This window comes from Cyprinus carpio, chromosome B22 (genome assembly GCF_018340385.1).
Source record: "Cyprinus carpio isolate SPL01 chromosome B22, ASM1834038v1, whole genome shotgun sequence".
Lineage (NCBI taxonomy): Eukaryota > Metazoa > Chordata > Actinopteri > Cypriniformes > Cyprinidae > Cyprinus > Cyprinus carpio.
In genome coordinates this window covers 30,288,448-30,307,922 of record NC_056618.1, presented here as the reverse complement: position 1 = coordinate 30,307,922, position 19,475 = coordinate 30,288,448, and the positions used below count along the sequence as shown (strand labels likewise).

Below are 19,475 nucleotides of genomic sequence, written 5' to 3'. Positions count from 1 at the left end.
TCTTAGTTAATACTTGTTCAAAACAGCTACTATAGCAAAGTTTGTACTATTTTCTGCTTATTTTGAAAAATAAAATAATTATTTTTTTGAAATATGCTGTCATTAAAATATTTTAATATAAAAATATATTTTAAAATACAAAAACAAAATCATTTTAAAAAGTAAAGATTCTAAAAGTATTGAAGGAGATCCAATAATAATTTAATATACATTTACAGTAGTAACAATAAATGATATTTTGTGACCCTGGATCACAAAACCAGTCTTAAGTGTCAATGTTTTGAAATTGAGATGTATACATCATCTGAAAGCTGAATAAATAAGCTTTCCATTGATGTATGGTTTGTTAGGATATGACAATATTTGGCCGAGATACAACTATTTTAACATCTGGAATCTGAGGGTGCAAAAAAGTTAAAATACTGAGAAAATCACCTTTAAAGTTGTCCAAATTAAGCTCTTGGCAATGGGTATTACTAATCAAAAATGAAGTTTTTATATATTTACAGTAGGAAATTTACAAAATATCTTTTACTTAATATCCTAATGAATTTTTGCATAAAAGAAAAATCTATAATTTTGACCCATACAATGTATTTTTGCTATAGATATACCCCAGCAACTTTGTGGTCCAGGATCATATATGATATGATTAATATCATGTTTTTAAATATGATGGTTTCATTCTAAACATGGTTATTATCAGTAATATTGACACCCAACATAAAATATGATATTTACCATCTGAATCTAACCATGTCATGTCAACAAATGAAAATATCAGCTATCTATTTATTATCATGTTAATTACTGTGTGCCTTTCGCCCCAACAGCAGGGGCGCTTTTTACCCCAAATACCATACTTTTACATATTATTTCGTTATATAAAAACTGTTGCTTTAATTACCTTATACAAAACTGAAAATCATAAAGAAGACATTTGTCTCAAAATATATGCATTAATATTAGCGATTCTCCTTTGCTACTTAAAATCTAGAACATTTAAAAAAACATAAAATATTAGATTAAGCACAAAATCAACTTTGCTGCCCACAATCATGTCAAGGATCAGCCAAATTCGCATGTGCATCTTTACATTTTATATTTATGCATTTAGCAGACACTTTTATCCAAAGCGACTTACAGTGCATTCAGGCTAACATTGTTTTATTTAACATGTGTTCCTCTGGGAATCGAACCCACAACCCTTGCGCTTCGAGCCACTAGGAACTGGCTCAAGGGAAAAGCGAAAAGTGATTTATTTATTTATTTATTTTTTTTTTTTTTTTGGAAAGTGCTATGTCAAGTTGTTGTGCCATCTAGTGGTTTAGAGGAAAACAATACCAAAGGCGCCTTTTTCCCCAGGACGCCCCCCCATATATATATTTGAAGAGTTCATTTGCAAAACCACATAACTCTGTTTTTAACAATTTTCAAAAATCATGTTTTTACATTGTGCATTCCAGTTAATGTCAATCAAACTGCAGTTGGGTTATGTTGATTAGGTTAAAAAATGACTAAAAAATACAGCTAACTAACACAATAAAACACAATTAATTGTCACACCTCATGGATTTTAAGTTTGTTTTCCCACCTTTTCCCTGACCTAGTTTCTGTCTCCCCTTGATTGTGTCATTATGTTCAGGTGTGTCTTGTCAATTATCTTCATTTGCCAATGTATATGTTCTATTGTTCTATGTGTGTCAACTACCTGCCTGTGCATTTATCCTATTTGTGGACTATTAAAAGACTATTTGCCTTCATCTTTGTCTTGTGCATTTACCTTCGACATAGTAGCGTGAAAAAAACATAACATTTTTTTTGTTTTTTTTAAAGTTGAAAAACAGTATGAGGGGCCGTACAAGCCATAATTCATTCTGCCACTCTCACACACTTTCTCCTTTGACATACATATAGTTTTGCTTTCACACACTTACATTCTCCATTCACATGCATACATTTCTACTCTTACGCACATAACTTCTTTCACATACATATTTTGCTTTCACAAACTCACATTCTCCATTCACATACATATATTTCTACTCTCACACACACATTCTCCTTTCACATACATATATATATATATATATATATAGATAGATAGATAGATAGATAGATAGATAGATAGATAGAGAGAGAGAGAGAGAGAGAGAATGTATGTATGTCTGAAGAAAATGTCTGTTGCCAGATTTAATTTTTATTTTTTCACGTAATTTAGGAAGTGAATAAAGTGGGAGGTTGCAAGTTAGGGACAGCGATATCTTTATATTATATCCAAAACTCAAGATTTGGACTCATTGCGGTTTATTTATTTTTAGATTTTTTTTTTTTTTTTTTTTTCCAATATCTGGCAACGCCAGTTTAACTGACAGTAATCAAAAACCATAATTATGGAATTAGGGTGGGGTGAATATGGATGTATTTCTGAGGAGAACTGACTGTCTTCCGAAAAGTTTCGATGGCATTTTCTTTTTCCTCCTACCGTCGTTAAATACACATTAAAGAAGCGTTAATTAGCGCAGCGCTGCTTGCAGCAATAACTCAGGAATCGCTAGTGTTCTATAAGCTCCACCTGCTGTCAGAGACTGAATTTGCATTTTCATCAGAATCAGAAAGAGCTTTATTGCCAAGTGTGTTTACACGCAGAAGGAATTCGTCTTGGTGTCAGGAGCTTCCAGTACAGAAAGTACAAACATAGTGCAGACATACATATAATTAAGGTAATAAAACTAATAATAATGTGGCCAGTGGCGTCAGGTACTGGAAGGAACTGTATAAAGCAACAACAATTATATAACGTTCAACTACGCCACCCGGTATATATACCGGGAACTGCCAGCCCTAAGACAGGGGGGCGCACAGGTTCGTTACCGAAAAATGGGTGAGCAGAGAGACATAGGCCTGGGAGTACAAAAAAAATGAAGCAGCTTTATTCAATACAAAATTTAAAATCATCAATACATTACCATCAAGGGCTAAATATTCACGTGTCAACAAAAGAAAAAAATAAAAACTCCACAAGTGATCTTCAATTCAAAAAAAACAAATAAAACATAATACAAATAAACAAGAAAGCTTAAGGGAGGGAGATGGCCTGCTGTGATCTTCAATTCACACACCACACTTAATACCCACACACACACACACTCTGGTGAAGTAAGGTCACACAATAAGCACAACACTCAACGTGAACCCCGTTAAACAGCGGCTAACCCCTCCTCTATACACCTTCCTTAGGACAGAAATAAAAAAAAAAGTAAAATAAAGAGAGAACAAAAAAGTACACAGTCAGTTCACAAAAATAAGTGAGGCCACGATCGCCCGCACACTCACAGGGCAAACGAGAAACAGCCACGCTTTTACTTTCACTCTTTGGCGAGGAATCGTCCAGGCTCGCCAAAAAAGAAAAAAGTTCACTCCAACAAAAAGACGACCGGAATCAGCCCAGGCAGCTTGTCTCATAATATAAAGGTGAAACCCTTGATCCTGTCACTCAATCTGTCGAACATGAAACAGAACAATTACTAATAAAACAACAAAAAGAAAGAGGCAAACCATACAAATAGCCCTCATACATACCGCAAGATGTTCCTAACACGGTACTATGCACAGTCGCTAACAATAACATGCAGTAGTTTGTTCATTGACGAGCTCAAAGCCAGGGGCAGCCTACACAGCAGCAGAACGCAGAGGCGGCACTCCAGATACTCTCCCATTCATAAGTGCCAACTTCCGTAAAGGGGCGGTACGGGTGACAACGCATCCCAAGTGACAAAAAACGTCCTCTTTTTATATCGTGACAGCAGACTGCTGATAGGCTCAACGTTTTCACATGACACTAGCCAATAATCAACACAGGTAACACTTCACCCTGCTACAATAATAAAGAGTAATAATAAAATATTAATTCAGCCTGTCTGATGTTTTTGTTTTGTGCAGTTGTTTCATGTTGCATATATTTTTGGTTGTTTGTTTGTTTGTTTGTTCAAGGTTAGTTTGGCCAGAAACAGAGCAAAATAAACATTTATTAAATGTAAAATAATAATATTAATAATAATAATAATAATAATAATAATAAAAGTAATAAGAACTAAATAAATTGGCAACAAGTATGGGAATCGGCTCATTTAATTAAAATAAATAAATAAAATCAGAAATTGGAATCGGTCAGGAAAAATCCTGATCAGTGCATCCTTAACTAGAATAGAGTTAGACCTACCTGAAAGAACTGAAAAAGTATGGTTCATTTCAGTTTTATCTTTGAACTATTGTACCTATTTGTGCAAAATGGTTATTATTTATTATGCAATGTTACAGTCAACAATGAAAACAATAAGTCTTATTTATTGATTTATTGATTGATTGATTGTAGCAAGGCCTGTGAAAATTTTGCCAGAGCAAGTAAAAAATTTTAACCACTGGCCAAACGGGACCAGCAGAAAATTTCCTTAGCGTTAAGCCCTGTCAATATGATCAAAATCAGTGTCATAACACTTCTACACAGATCTGTAGAACACGAAGGTTACATAATGATATGTTAAAGTTAAAAACTTGTAAAAATATATACTTGAAAAGAAAACAGGATGACTTTGAATAGCATAACTGTAAAATTGTGAGGAAGAGCTGAGCAAGTCTTGCACATGTATTTCCTGGTCTGAGAGTGACTTCCTGCTTAAACATGAAGTAATGGATACCAAAAAAAAGGTAGAAATATATGTATGTAAAAGAAGAATGCGTGTGTGAAAGCAAAAAATGTAAGTATGTGTAAGGAAAATGTAAGTGTGTGAATGAATTATGGCTTGTATGGCCCATCATAAAACAGAGTAATCATACATATAAAAAAAAATACATTTATACATACATACATACATACATATATATATATATATATATATATATATATATACATATATCTGTCTGTTGTTGTTGTTTTTGTCTCTGTGTACTGGAAGCTTGTGACATTAAAACAAATTCCTTGTATGTGCAAACATACTTGGCAATAAAGCTCTTTCTGACTCTGATTCTGACAGAGATGGGCATAAATACATGACATTTAAGCATGTATTTAAAAGTGTATTTAAAATAAAAATACAAATAAAATATAAATTTAAAAAAACATGGCTACAATAGTTAAACCATGGTAACCACAAAGTAACCATAGTTTTGCCTCACTAACCTAGTTTAACCACAGTATTTGTAGAAAATCTGTGGTTATACAAACTGTCAGTACACGTGGAAGAACAAAGCTCTTGTGTTAAAAACTGTGACAATGAGCGCTGATCAGGATCAACTAATCGCTTGGATTTTTAAAAGTGTGTGAAATATGTGAAGTTTGCGGCATAGACTCTTTAAAGTACATCCAAGAGTTTTACACACCGGCCTGTTATTGAGACAACATTTCCAAACCCATAAACATGACATGGCACAAAACAAAATGTGATTAGTTGCTTTACCTGTCAGTCATGTGGTCTCTTGGGCAGTTAGCCATTCAAAGCGGCGGAGGTTCCCAGACCTTCTGCCGTCAGTCTGAAGGTCCGGCTAAGTGAGACTAGGCTTCACCTACACAGAACGCTTCCACTATGAGAGAAAGAAGCAGCTTTGCTGTGTTTCCACCGCTTGCCATATCACATGCAAAAGGGCCTTTAGACCAAAGGTATAGGCATACATTACGGCATTCCACTCTGTTATGGAGCGCATGCACCAAAAAAAAAAAAAAACTGCCTGCCAACATGCGATTGTGAAATTTAATTTCTTTTGGCGGCGTATAATAACACCAAGCACCTCACACTCTATAAAGTCCATACAAAGAGCTCACTTAGACTAAAGCATAATCATTTTTTATTCGAAGTCTGTAGAAACTGATGACTTTGAATTTATGATCAACTTGTATATTATTTTCTTAATTTCTTTAATCCATAGATGTTGACTTTGACTAAGTGTTGACTCTGTGTTTGCAGGTATTCACAGGTGTATTTTCTACCTGTGTTTCTGTTCATAAATGGAGGTGAGCGCTAAAATGAAGAATTATTTGTAAAGCCCTTCTACCATTCTTGCCTGCTGAACTTGGTATCTTTTATCATAACTTCTCTCTGTTTTTAGTGTCTCTTCAGCAGACTGTTGTGGGTTTTATTGGAGGCTCTGCTGTTTTACCTTGTTCTTCTAAAGATCTTCCGCATACAATTCAAAGCATAGGTGTGTATTGGAGACACAGCGGCCAGAATGTGTATGGCATTATTTATGGTAAAGTCTCTGTAAAAGGACAGCATCCAGAGTACAGGAACAGAACTGAAAGCTTCCCCGAGGAGTATCTGAGAGGAAACTTCTCCATCAAACTCAACAATCTTCAACACACTGATGCAGGAGAATACAAGTGTTACATCATCAAGGAATCATTTGTCCAAATTGTTAAGCTTTTGATTAAAGGTGAGTAAAACCACACGACTAAAACAGTTTATATTTCAGCCTATGTTCTTTTGCGTAGACATTATGAAAGGATGCACTTAAAACTCCTCCAAAACTTTTTTTTCTCCAAAACTGTGTAAATCTTTTGTCTTCCAGAGAAACCTGAAAGGCCAACCAGTGAAGGCACAAAACCAAGACCAGAGATGACTGTTATGATTTCCATTCTGTACACTGGCATTATATTTTCATTGACTGTAACAGTATAATCAACATGAACTTCATATTGTAATATTGCTGATTGCTGATTTTAATATTAAAGAAAACGTTAATAATTTAAAAATACTGTATTTATTTGTATTAATATTTGTATTTAATCTGATGAAAATTATAGAACATCAAACAATTAGAAAATAATCACCCTGTTGACAAATTACTGAATTTTATAAAAAAAAATAATGACACAAAATTTTAATTCTGTTTATACAGAATATTATTTTTTTTATAAATTCTTTTTTTTATACTTTTTTTAAATAATATTTTAAATTAAATATTACATCTTTCCTCATGCATCCCTGAATCATAAAATGGCTCGATGTGTCAATATTGAATATAGAAACTGAAAATACAGCTAGAGGAAACACTTATGATTAAAAAAAAAGTCACCACCTGGATTTAACTAAGCAAATAGTTAAGATCCTCCCATTGGATAATTACTGCATGGATGATTATGTTATGTGCCCAAAGAAAGAGGTCAGCTGACTACCTGAATATACTGAATGACCAGGTTATTCCATCAATTAATTTTTTATTCCCTGTTGGCATGGGCATATTCAAAGATGACAATGCCAGGATTCATCGGGCTCAAATTGTGAAAGAGTGGTTCAGTGAGCATGCAACATCATTTTCACACATGGATTGGCCACCACAGAGTCCAGAGTTAAGAGGAAGTAAAAGACAGGCTTGCTCCACACGTGCAGGCTCATGTTTTATTCCATTTGATCATAATCATAACCATATCACACATATATATTACATCACAATAACAAAAATAGAAATAGCCTTGATCTAGCCTATACAGAGTTCCCCCAAATTTTCACCGCTGAATAACTTATAAATAAATAAATTAGACTCTAAAAATGCTCTCGAAACTATATCGATGCTGGCGGCAGCAAAGGGCTTGACAAAATAGGTCGGTTAAGCAATTATCCTTCACCTATTTGAATTAAAATAAATTAAATTAATTTTAAATGAATTTACGCTAGAAAACTGACCCGAGATCAGTTTAAACCATTACACACCTGTTTATGGGTTCCCAGATCAAAGCGAACTCACAAGACTTTTGGTGATTTTGAAACAAGCTCCGAGCCACTGATTCAACACAATATTAGATATCTTTATAGAAATAATGAATATTGTATAGATCAAGACATGCTGGAATAATAGTTAATTTGGTTATTAGAAACATGTGAAGTAAAGGAAACAGCTGATCATGTGTTGTTACTCTCTCCTGTGAACAGGAAAGGAATGAACTACAAAGACAATTACAGAACTTAGGATGCAGTGGATTTTAAATCTGCAACATCTTAAACACAAAACAAGAATCTGGTAAAATAATAAAGACAATTTTAAAATGTATTAAGAATAGTGGACTTAAGAACAGAATATAGATATCATAATATTCACCTAGACTGAAATCACTTCACACTCCAGCACAGGAGCTGGCGGTATGCACCTAAAAACTGCTGTTACAACTCGCCATTAAACCCTTATCCTAATGTGGGAGGCAGGGACAGGTGCCCATTGTGCCTGCTTCCCGATGCTTTAATAACCTCTTAAATTGACCAAAAGAGACCAAATTATCAAGTTTTAAATAATTCTGTAACAGGTTCCATGCTGAGTCCTCCGAGTCCACACAGAACAGACAGTTAGAACAACACACAAGCTGCTCTGCTCGAGTTCATCTTCAGTTCTCTCTTCACAGCAGTTCAGTCACTGTAACGTTTCAGTAAATGAATTACTCCGGGATACTGGTTTATTTCGACTCGGAGTGTCAGCCACGTTAAAAAAGTGAATAACTTAAGTAATTTGTGGATTAATGCTTACTGGAGACGCGATCCCTTTCAAACGATTCAGTCCGATTTGCTGAACCGGTTCACTAAGAAGAACCGGTTAAATCAGACGATTCATTCGCGAACCGGACATCACTAGTACAAAGGGAAGAGATATTGATACGTAGTGTATTAAATCTGTGAGTTAGTTTATTGCAACTTTTCTTTGAACAGTTTTAAACCTCAGTTACTGTGCGCTCTTGAAGAGAGTTTCATTGTTTTGACCGAAGTTACCGAACGAGACACAGTTTGATTGCTGAATGAAGGATGACAGACAGCCGCAGCGGAGAGAAGAGTTTATGTGAACTTGAATTTAATGACTTAAATATAAATCTCTACCTCACACTTAACTATGGAACAGCTTCAGAACACTTGAAATATAGTGCACGAAAACTTTTTGGTGCTTTATAATGTTTTTGTGCCTTTCGTGGGAATCAACAATAACACAGAATAGTGTATACGCACAATATCGGATTTGGATCGGTCTGGTCTGATCGATACCCGATCCGCAGAAAATGCCAGTATCGGAGCCGATACCGATCCTGAGTATCGGATCAATGCATCTGGAAACCCCATAAATAAAACAGCTCCGCTACTCTCTAAAATGTATTTAAATAGATTTAAATAGCCATTCAGATTTGTGGATTTGCTGTGGTGTTTATATGGGATGAAATTATACGCAAAATTATTAATAGATCCACGCAAAATCATCCATGTACTGCATACATTTTATACATGTATCTTAATAACCACAAACAAATGCCTTTCAATTTGAGTCTGTGGAATTCAGGATTAAATGATTGTGCAGCGATTTGTACAAATACAGACGTGTTTGTGAATAAAAATGTTCTGTTCTGCATTAATGTATCATAAATTGCTCATGCAAAAAGGAATCCATACATATGTGGATCAGGTGATGTGTACATTAATGTGAGACTTCATTTTCACAGTTTACAGCATTTCACGTCCCCCCACACATGTTTTGAAAAATTTGCACTACACTGAAACAAATGCTTTTCGACCGGTGTCTGCACAGTTAACAGTTATTTCTTCCTTGCATTATTATTATTATTATTATTATTATTATTATTATTATTATTATTATTATTATTATTATTAAAGGGGCTATTATAGTCGCTCATTTAAGCCATCAGTAATTGCATGTTTATATTTAATTAAATTTTTAAATTCACTTAAACTAAACTATACTAAACGAGCGTTTTATAGGCTATAGCCTTTTCTGCGCTCAAGCGGATCGCAAAAATAGCTAGAACATTTTTTATATAGGCTACTTATTACAAAACTGTTTTCTGAGTCAGTGTCGGCTGCAAAGATGAAGTTGACTGATGAACGACTTTATTCTCGATATTTAATTTCTACATTTTTTATGGATATTTGATGAGTTTAATCTCGCATTATAGGCTAATGACATTATTCTGGAGATGTTTATTTTTTTATTGTTTGGCCCTATAATCTTCTTCCTTACTCTCTCATTTTGCACAAATCCAAATGTTTCCATATTCACAATGTTTGCTACTTGAATTTCAATGCTACAGACTATTATTTATTAGGCCTATGTAAACCAGGCTTTGTACTTAACCCTCTTTCCAATATATATATATATATATATATAACCAATGTATCTAGAATCTATAGTGTATCTATATGTTTGGTTTAATGCTGTAGGCCTATAGGCTATAATAATAATAATAATAATAATAATAATAATAATAATAATAATAATAGCCTACAAGGAAGGAATAACTGACAACATGCCGTTGAATTACCGAAGTTGCCGTTACACCACCGGTGTGCATTATTTTTCTAATAATTCAACGGCACGGAGTCAATTATTCCGCTTATACTACGGTTACCACACCTCAAGACATCGATCAGATGATATATTTAAAGGGATTCATTCGATTTTTGTACTTAAATTGCTATTGTGAGTAGGATTATTTCTTCCGCATCTCATCCAATGCCTCTTTTGTCGGTTTCACAACGTCATTTTAAAGCTGAGCCGCTGATAGCATTCTAATGCAGTTATTAATGAAGTTATTAGAAAGAGAGCGAGAGAGACAGAGACACAGAGAAAGACAGAGAGAGAGAGAGGGCATGTGAATTAGGCTGCAGCAGCGTCTCTAAACAGCGCTGTTATTACCTCGCTAGTGAGAAATATCATGTGTACTCTTTTGTGATTTATATCGATTTGACATTATCAGTATTTTGCCAAAAAACAAGCAAAACTTCTACAGAGTGCCGTGAAGTCTAGTAGATCAGACTAGTGTGCGCGCATTTAGAGCGCATTCTTTCACTGCGTGATTCAGTCTGTTAAAATGCATTTAGAATGATCACAAAATTTTATATAGGGGCAGAAATTTTATATATTTATATAATTTCATATAGTAAATCAATATCAGTATATAAATACACAATATCAATATATCAATACCATTATATATACACAAAAAATATATAGGGGCAGAAAAAAAAAGTGAAGTGACGTGACATTCAGCCAAGTATGGTGACCCATACTCAGAATTCGTGCTCTGCATTTAACCCATCCAAAGTGCACACACACAGAGCAGTGAACACACACACACACACTGTGAACACACACCCAGAGCAGTGGGCAGCCATTTTATGCTGCGGCGCCCGGGGAGCAGTTGGGGGTTCGATGCCTTGCTCAAGGGCACCTAAGTCATGGTATTGAAGGTGGAGAGAGAACTGTACATACACCCCCCCCACCCACCCACAATTCCTGCCGGCCCGAGACTCGAACTCACAACCCTTCGATTGGGAGTCCGACTCTCTAACAATTAGGCCACGACTTCCCACGTGTATTTATACTTTTAAAATTAGAAATTTAATATATTTATATCATTTCATATAGTAAATCAATATCACATGAAGACTGCCATTTTTTCTCCAAAAATCAGCATGATTACAAATAGTTTTTTTTTATTTTTTTATTACAGTTCAATAAACAGGAAGTTAATTAAGAGACTTCATTTTAGACACCATATTTTTGTACTATATCCACCTCTGGGAGTAACCTTGCCGATCAGCTGAAAGCTGCTTGGTTTGAAAGTTACTTCATTGTGTACTTCATGCATCACTACATCATAAGGGAAAATGTATCAGTTTTTGCCTGTGAAATTTTGCTTATGTGACTGCACCTATAGAGAGTTTGAGAAAAAGTGCATGTACTTCGCTGCATATGTTTATGATGACGCTCAGTAGGAGAAATTTCTTGTTGCTAAAGGAAATGTCAACTTTTTTTGTGTTTACAGGTGGTAGTTATTTTATTTCCTGCCTGTGTTTCTTTTAACAAATGAAGGTGAGTGCTAAAATTAACAATTATTTCAGAAGCAAATTTTTCTACCTTTTGAATTTGCTAAACTGCTTTTCTTTTTTTTCTTTTTCTTTTTTTAAAATAACTTCTGTTTTCAGTGTCTCTGCAGGAGACTATTGAGGGATTTACTGGAGGTTCTGCTGTTTTAAACTGTTCTTCTGAAGAACCTCTGCATACAATTCAAGACATAGAAGTGCTGTGGAGACACAGTGGCCAGAATGTGTATGAGATTATTAATGGTCAAGTCTCTTTGGAAAGACAGGATCCAAAGTACAAGAACAGAACTGAAAGCTTTCCTGAGAAGTATCTGAGAGGAAACTTCTCCATCAAACTCAACAATCTTCAACACACTGATGCAGGAGAATACAAGTGTTACATCATGGAGGTATTAGTAATCAAGAGTGGTGAACTAAAAAAAATAGATGCACAAAACTATATTTTAACATTTCAGCCTTTGTTCTTTTGCATAGACATTATAAATTTATACACTCAATCTTTAATGTTTTATTGTGTTTGTTTCTCCCATCTTTAATAAATTTTTTGTCTTCCAGAGAAATCAGAAAGATTAAATGGAGGAACAAAACCAAGACCAGATGTGATTATGATCATTTCTGTTCTGTGTATTGGCATTATATTTTCATTGGTTGTAAGTTCATTCAACAGTCATAATTAACGTGTACTTCATATTTTAATTAAGTGACAGCCTCTAATTAAATGCTGTAACTTTGTTTTACAGAACTCTGCCACAGCGTGTTTTTAAGGGTTTTTTGTCATCACTCACGTCCCAGTTCCTGTACTCGACGTCATCTGCACAGCTTCCTGGGAATGTCTGTATGGCACCTGTACTTATTAATTTATTGTTGTGCTCACTCTCATTAATCTACTGAACCCATCAAAACTTTTTCCACAGTCGTGCAAATGCCAGCAAGCACTGACAAGTAAAAGCTCTCTATTATAGGTGACCTACTGTGGTGGAGGTAGAAGCCAATGATGAGTTCTGCTACTTGTGTTACAGTATTTTGAGGTGTACAAAAGTATACAAAAGGCTGTGAAATTGCTTGAAAAGTTCACACCCACTCTGCTCAAAACAGGAAATATAAAATTGCAAACCCAATATAAATATTATAAAATGAATAACACCATGAATGAAACCAATGTACACAGTAAAATTAGCAGTATATGGAGATGCTTGTGTACAGATATGTTTGGTTTTTGCACTACTCACAGAACACGTTAAAACACACTGTTTACTTGGGTCTCAGTCACTGTGGAGTGTTAACATTTCTGTTTTGTGTAGCTCTTTGCTAAAGAGTGACAAAGATGTGTGCCTTATTAGCCATTATATGCTACTTACAATTGAAATACCTACTGTTGTTAAATAACAATTATGAAAAATCTGAAATTAAAAACAAATAAATACAGGTATGAAATAAATCTGTGTATATATGGATTGCATTGTGTGTTTTTTTAAAGCACTGTATACATTTATGCATTAATAATATAATGTATCTGGGTGATGTTATGATATTGCCTCAATAGTTAGTAAAATATTAATATCTTTTATTTTTACAGGCTTTTAATTGAGACCAGACAGTAGAGAGACGACAGGAAAGCACTGGTTGGGGAGAACGGAGCGGGATCAGCAAAGTACATCAAAACCCTTTCACACCAAAAGTGAAATGAATAAGTGAAATGAAGGAAATGTAATTTCACGTCTATACAGTAGAGGGCCGCGCAGCTCAAACAAATTGTTCAGCTATGGATTGCAGAAGAAGAAAGTTCTCTGACTAGTAACTTTAAAAATGTAAACTCTAACTCTCATTACTTGTAATGTGTTACCACTAAGACTCGTTACTTTGCTAATTCACTACTCAACTAGGCACTGGAAAAGGCAGATGTTTAAAAAAATCTTATAATAATGTTATAATATAAAGGCACCTACTTGTGATATTATATATATATATATATTTTAACTTCTCATGATGTGACTATGCTGGCTAAATTGTGGATCATTTATTGCTTCTTTGGCAGAACATGCATTCAGTGACTACATCTTTCCAGTGGTGGACAGTAGCCAAGTACAGTATGTTTACTCTGTTAGGGGAGAGCTGGGATGATTGCAGAAGATTTTACATTTCCTCCAGGTGCTGTTTGTATTGAAAAGGGACTGCTTGTATTAGAAAGGCAAAATTGACCTGAAACCCACATCTGTCAGCTGTACACCCACACTGTAATGATAAACATACCATTTATTTTTGAATTGACAGTGTCAAATGTTGACCCCATAAAAGAACTGACCATATAACAGGCAGGAATAATGTTCTGTCCCACTCTAATCTTATCTGAGACAACTGTGCTTCCTCATCCTCGTCTTCCTCTTACTATCTTGATATCACTATGTTACATGTACCACCCCAGTGAAAGCTTTTCCACTGCACAGACGTGTCTTTAGTGTCTTGTTTGGCTCGTCACTTCACAAAAATAACTGAAAGGTTCTTTAGAGAGCCATGCTGCCAGGAATAGTTATATTTATACTGCTGTCTTTGACTTCCTCTGCTTGTTGTGGCTAAAAGACCTCTCTTAATCTCAAGGTTTCATCTCAAGAGCAGTGTGAAGCAAGACTGCATCATGTTGAAGATCTTACCGCTTCAGCTCTGTGAGTGGCAATTACGAAAATCCCACAATATACATACACACTATGACCCAAATCTGTTATCTGATTTAACAAATTAGTCATTTAATTGAAATACTCCTAATTCTTTTTCTCACAGATCTACTAACATGGTGTCAAGTTGCAAATATTTTAACAAATCAGATAACAGATTTGGGTCAAAGTGTGACCATAAACTGTGGTCTTGACTTAAAGGAGGTGACATGGTTTGTACTAAATTTACCAGATCCTCCGGTTCTGATATTACGCTCCTTTTCAAACCCACCAGCAACATTTTACTTCAATAATAGATTCAGACAGAAATATTCAGTGCAGCCTAAACATAATCTGTTCATAAATAATGTCAGTATTGATGAGTTAGGAGTTTATTACTGTACAAACATAGACAGAACTGCACAATTCAGCAACAGCACCAGACTTGATTGGACCACACGGATCCTTGGTGAGTGATATTTCACCTATTTCCTCAAAAAAGCAATTGCTTACACTAATATACAAATACACCTGCATTTGTATATATTTCTATTTTCTTTACAGTCCCAACTCAACCTTCAGAGTGTCAGAATCACACTGTAGTGGTGCAGCCTACACAGCCGACATTGTGGCAGACTGTTACTGTCATATTTGGTCTGATCATTGTTGTTCTGGTAATTGGGTTCATAGGTGAGTTGGAGTTCTACCTTGTTAACATTAAATGTACTGCAGTAGCATTGATTAAGTTGTTCTTAATGTGTTGAGATTCTGTTTTTTTTTTCTTAACATGCTTAGGCCTATGTAAGTTTTTTTGCTGGTCGCAGTAACAAACACCCACAACAACGAAGAAACTGACCTTCTGCAGCTTCGACTGATAGATCCTGAATACGCTGACCTGATGTCTCTTTTTCACAAGGTGTTTTCCCAGTGTCCAGACAACTGGCAAAAAATGTAAATATGTCCCAGTTTCATCTATAAGGGTCACTGGGTTCAATTTACATAGAACAGAAGCCCAACATAAATTTTATAATATAGCCATTATTTCATGTTGTTTAATAGCATACTTTGTAAAAGATTGTATAAACGTGTTTGTAATGCATTTTCAACTAGTCGTGTTCATTGCTTTGTTATCGCAGCAAAAATAAATTCAGAGCTGCTTTTACAGGAAATTACTTTGTAATCTGGTCACCAAGACAGCTTTGTGTGTGTGATGCCACTCTTTGAAATTATAATAAAAGCACTTGAATATGGAGTTGCATTGTAGATTATTTATTTAATTTTTTCTTAATGCATATTTTGCGCTCAGCTATTAATTAATTAGTTTGAAATTGTTTGCTTTAAATAAAGTGTTGAGACAAGCTCTGAAATGTTTCACTGGCTTTGCACTTCATGCAAATAAGAAGAAACCACAAAAGTCTTACCTCAAGGCAGGATGTGCCAACAAAATTATAGCTCACTTACTTTTAATCATTGATTGAGTCGCAGCTCTTAAATTTTCTTCATCCCAAAAGAAAAAAAAAGTGTTTTAAATTGTTTTGTGCAAGTATTATGCACTCTGTGTGTATTAATTGGACTATAATCTGTTCTTGCATACATTTTAAATGCTCTGATTTCTGTTGTTTATATTGGTCAATTTTGACATAATTGTTTTAAACGACTCTCTTAAAGTCTTCTTTCTCATCTTGTCCAACTTATGTAAATTTAAGGATTTGATTGTCAGAGACAAATTTAATGTGACCACATCACATCTTTTTATGTCCACCTTTTGTTTAGTTCCTGTTTTGGCTGTTTTGGTTATTACTGGTGGTTTAGAATGTGGCCATCTAGTGGTCTTAATGACATATCGACCAAACTGCCACTGATTATTATTTTTATTATTTGAAATAATAGATTTAATAATATTTAAATAATATAATTAAATCTGCAACATATGTCCTTTTAAATATGAATATATGGCACTCTGGATTTTTCTTATTTACTTGATCACATCCTTTTGGCAAAACAAATCAAGCTCCTGTGCTTTGAAGGTAACAATATTTTTTTTTTTTTTTACATTAGCTTTGGCATTTCAGTGTTGAATGTAACTTTTCTCTTTGTCTTCAATCACCCATGATAAAACCTCTATGACCAATGACACATGCCATACGTGCTTCTGTTTGTTTGTTGTGTGCCAACCCCTACTCTCTAAATAAACACAATACAAATACAAATTAATACAAATGCTTGATTGTAACCATTATATGTTTTCAAGCTTTTAATTTTTATTTTATTTTTTAATCATTTTTATTTTTAGATTTATTTTTGACTTTATTTGTTGTGATAGGATAGTTTAGAGCTGACAGGAAGCAAAGTGGAAGAGAGCAAGGGGGCTGGATTGGGAAGGGCCCTCCAGCCAGGATTCGAACTCGGGACGCCCATAGCACAACCAAGCTGTATGTTGCTACTGAAATGTTTAACATGAATTTTCACCCTCTCAAGCCAACACAGACCAGGCATTCAAGGAAGACAAGAGAGTGGTGTCATGATAAGATCCTGTCTCAGTTGGCAGATAGTGTGGAACAGGCAAGGAAGAAGGTTAAACTTTCCAGTGGGCACCACTTTATTCAGTTAGTGAGGACAGGAGAGAGCACTGCAGCAGAACAGAGTAGTAGAGGGGTCTTGTCTTCAGCAAATGACTGGGAGATGCAGACAGATATGAAGAAGCGGCTAAAATTCCCAGAGGATATAGCACACACCAGACTCAGACCGGATATTGTCCTCTGGTCTAGAGGCACAAAGCAGGTGGTGGTTATAGTTAACAATACCATGGGAAGAAATGATGGAGTAGGCTAATGAGCGTAAGCACAAGAAATATCAAGATATATCCTTGAGAGCCAGCAAAATGGATGGAAGGCCTGGAATTTTCCAGTGGAGGTCGGCTGCAGAGGTTTTGTTGGGCAGTCACTCTGGAGAACCCTTGGGCAGCTGGGTATTGAAGGGATGGCCAGGAAACAGCTAATAGGCAAAGTTACCGAACACGCTGAGACAGCATCTCAGTGGATCTGGCAGCAGCGGGAGATGTGGTGGCATGACCAACCTACTGAAGGGCGAACAAAGACATAGAGTTGGTGGTGGTCAGCAGGGGTAGATCCAGGATGCTGGATCTGCTGTTGAGCCTTCCCATGGTGTCATGGGCTTAAATCGGTGAAACACCAGTGAAGAGGGGTGTCCATCGATAACCAGCTGTAACTACCAACTCCTTGACCTGGTGCTTGAAAGGAAGAGAGAAGGAGAAGAGAAGCGAAGCCACTGGCTCACAGTTGGTGCTGGGCTAAGTACAGTATCTGTAAAGATGGGCCAGTTGTGATGGCCTAATCATATTTTGCATGTCTTTTTCTGGGTGACACAGTGACTACTTGGAAAGATAAGTTGGTGACCAAGGAAGAACGGTGACAGCTGGGAAAGACGGCTGACATTTGGGAAAGACCAAAGCTGGGGTGTGGAGGCTTGGCAGGCTGAAGCACAACCTCCACGAGGAGGAACCCATTGCTAATCACTATGGAAAGGTACATTACAAGATACCCCCAGGGCTGAGCGAGAGCGGGGGAGGATGCCCAGCCTATAGGACAGACTATTGTTATGACCACTTATGATGAACAATCGACTATGGAACAGCTAAACGATTTATCTCGGGTCTGCAGATGTGGAAGGATATGTAAAAATGAGAGGGGTCTGAAGATACATCAGTCAAAGATAAAGTGCTTTCAACCTGAACATAATGTGGAACGCACAGGGAAACCTGGTGAGACGGAGGAGAGGCCAGGGCAGGAGGCAAACCACAGTCCCCAGAATCTCCAGGCACATGATGAAGACGGGAGCAGGAACAGCATCATAGATGTGTCAGAGGACATGAAGCACCAGGCAGAAGCACAGGGTACACATGGCATTAGACTAGCTGGACAGGATATAGGAGTAGGAGTGGTCTGAAAGGAACTGGTGAATTGGCCTGCTGCAGTGGCAAGGACAGAGTGGGAGAAGTTTGATCATGATGTGGATGAGGTGCTGTAAAAAGCTTTGGCAGAAGTTGTGGGGAGGAAGCTCTGGCTATGGCTTCCATTATTTGGAGCATAGGTGCTGATCGCTTTGGAAAGATAGAGCCGAAGGTTAAAACATACCCTCAGCCAAAGGAAAACAGACAGGTGAAGGAAATAGCAATCCTTAGAGGGGATTTGCGGAGGCTGAGGAAGGCATTTCATAAAGCAAGGAGAGACCAGCACTCACGGAAATTCATGATAACCTGAGGGAGCGCATTAGAATTTTGAGAAGAGCTAAGTGTCATCGCAGCGATAGGAAGTGATGAATGAAGGAGTGGACAGATTTCATCAGGAATATCTTTCAAATATTTGTCGAAACTTCTGGGTGATGTAAGATCAGGGCAGCTGAAAGCAATGAAGGAAGAGGTAGAGGAGCACCTTTGGCAGGTCCATAGTGACCCTAGAAGGGAGGACAGTCTGGAGTTGATGGAGAAGCTTTTTTCAGGAAGGCCAGAGCAAAATCAGCCCCAGGGCCGAATGGGATTCTGTACAAGGTATATAAATATTGCAAAAGGCTCAGGGGACCACTTTGGAAGCTACTGAAAGTGAAATGGAAGAAGGATTTCCTTGCTGACAGTTGGCTGGTCGTTGAGGGATGCTTCATCCCTAAGAAAGAAAATTCTACAGGGATCAAGCAATTCCATACCATCTCTTTCCTCAATGTTGAAGGCAAGATTTTTCTTGCGATTCTGGCAAAGCGGCTGACCGCCTTTATAATTAAAAAACAGGTACATGGACACATCCATTCTAAACGGGGGAGTACCAGGGGTAGCACACTGTCTTGAGCACACTAGCATAATCACTAAGATCATCAAAGATGCAAAGAAGAACCATGGTGACCTGGCAGTTCTGTGGCTGGATTGAACAAATGCGTATGGGACAATACCCCA

At 36.3% G+C, this 19,475-nt stretch overlaps 1 protein-coding gene and 1 long non-coding RNA gene across 2 annotated transcripts; both read left to right on the top strand.

Moving 5' to 3' along the window:
* Positions 1 to 5,465: 5,465 nt before the first annotated feature.
* Positions 5,466 to 6,434, top strand: LOC122141648 (CD276 antigen homolog). Its single transcript, XM_042749569.1, has 3 exons — positions 5,466 to 5,545; positions 5,961 to 6,007; positions 6,103 to 6,434. Exons 1-3 carry the CDS (start codon positions 5,466 to 5,468, stop codon positions 6,432 to 6,434), a joined length of 459 nt encoding a protein of 152 aa, XP_042605503.1.
* Positions 6,435 to 12,402: 5,968 nt separating this feature from the next.
* On the top strand, positions 12,403 to 15,744 carry LOC122141797. Its single transcript, XR_006158106.1, has 4 exons — positions 12,403 to 14,524; positions 14,640 to 14,981; positions 15,077 to 15,202; positions 15,308 to 15,744. It is a non-coding gene; the product is annotated as an uncharacterized LOC122141797 (long non-coding RNA).
* The last annotated feature ends 3,731 nt before the right edge of the window (positions 15,745 to 19,475 follow it).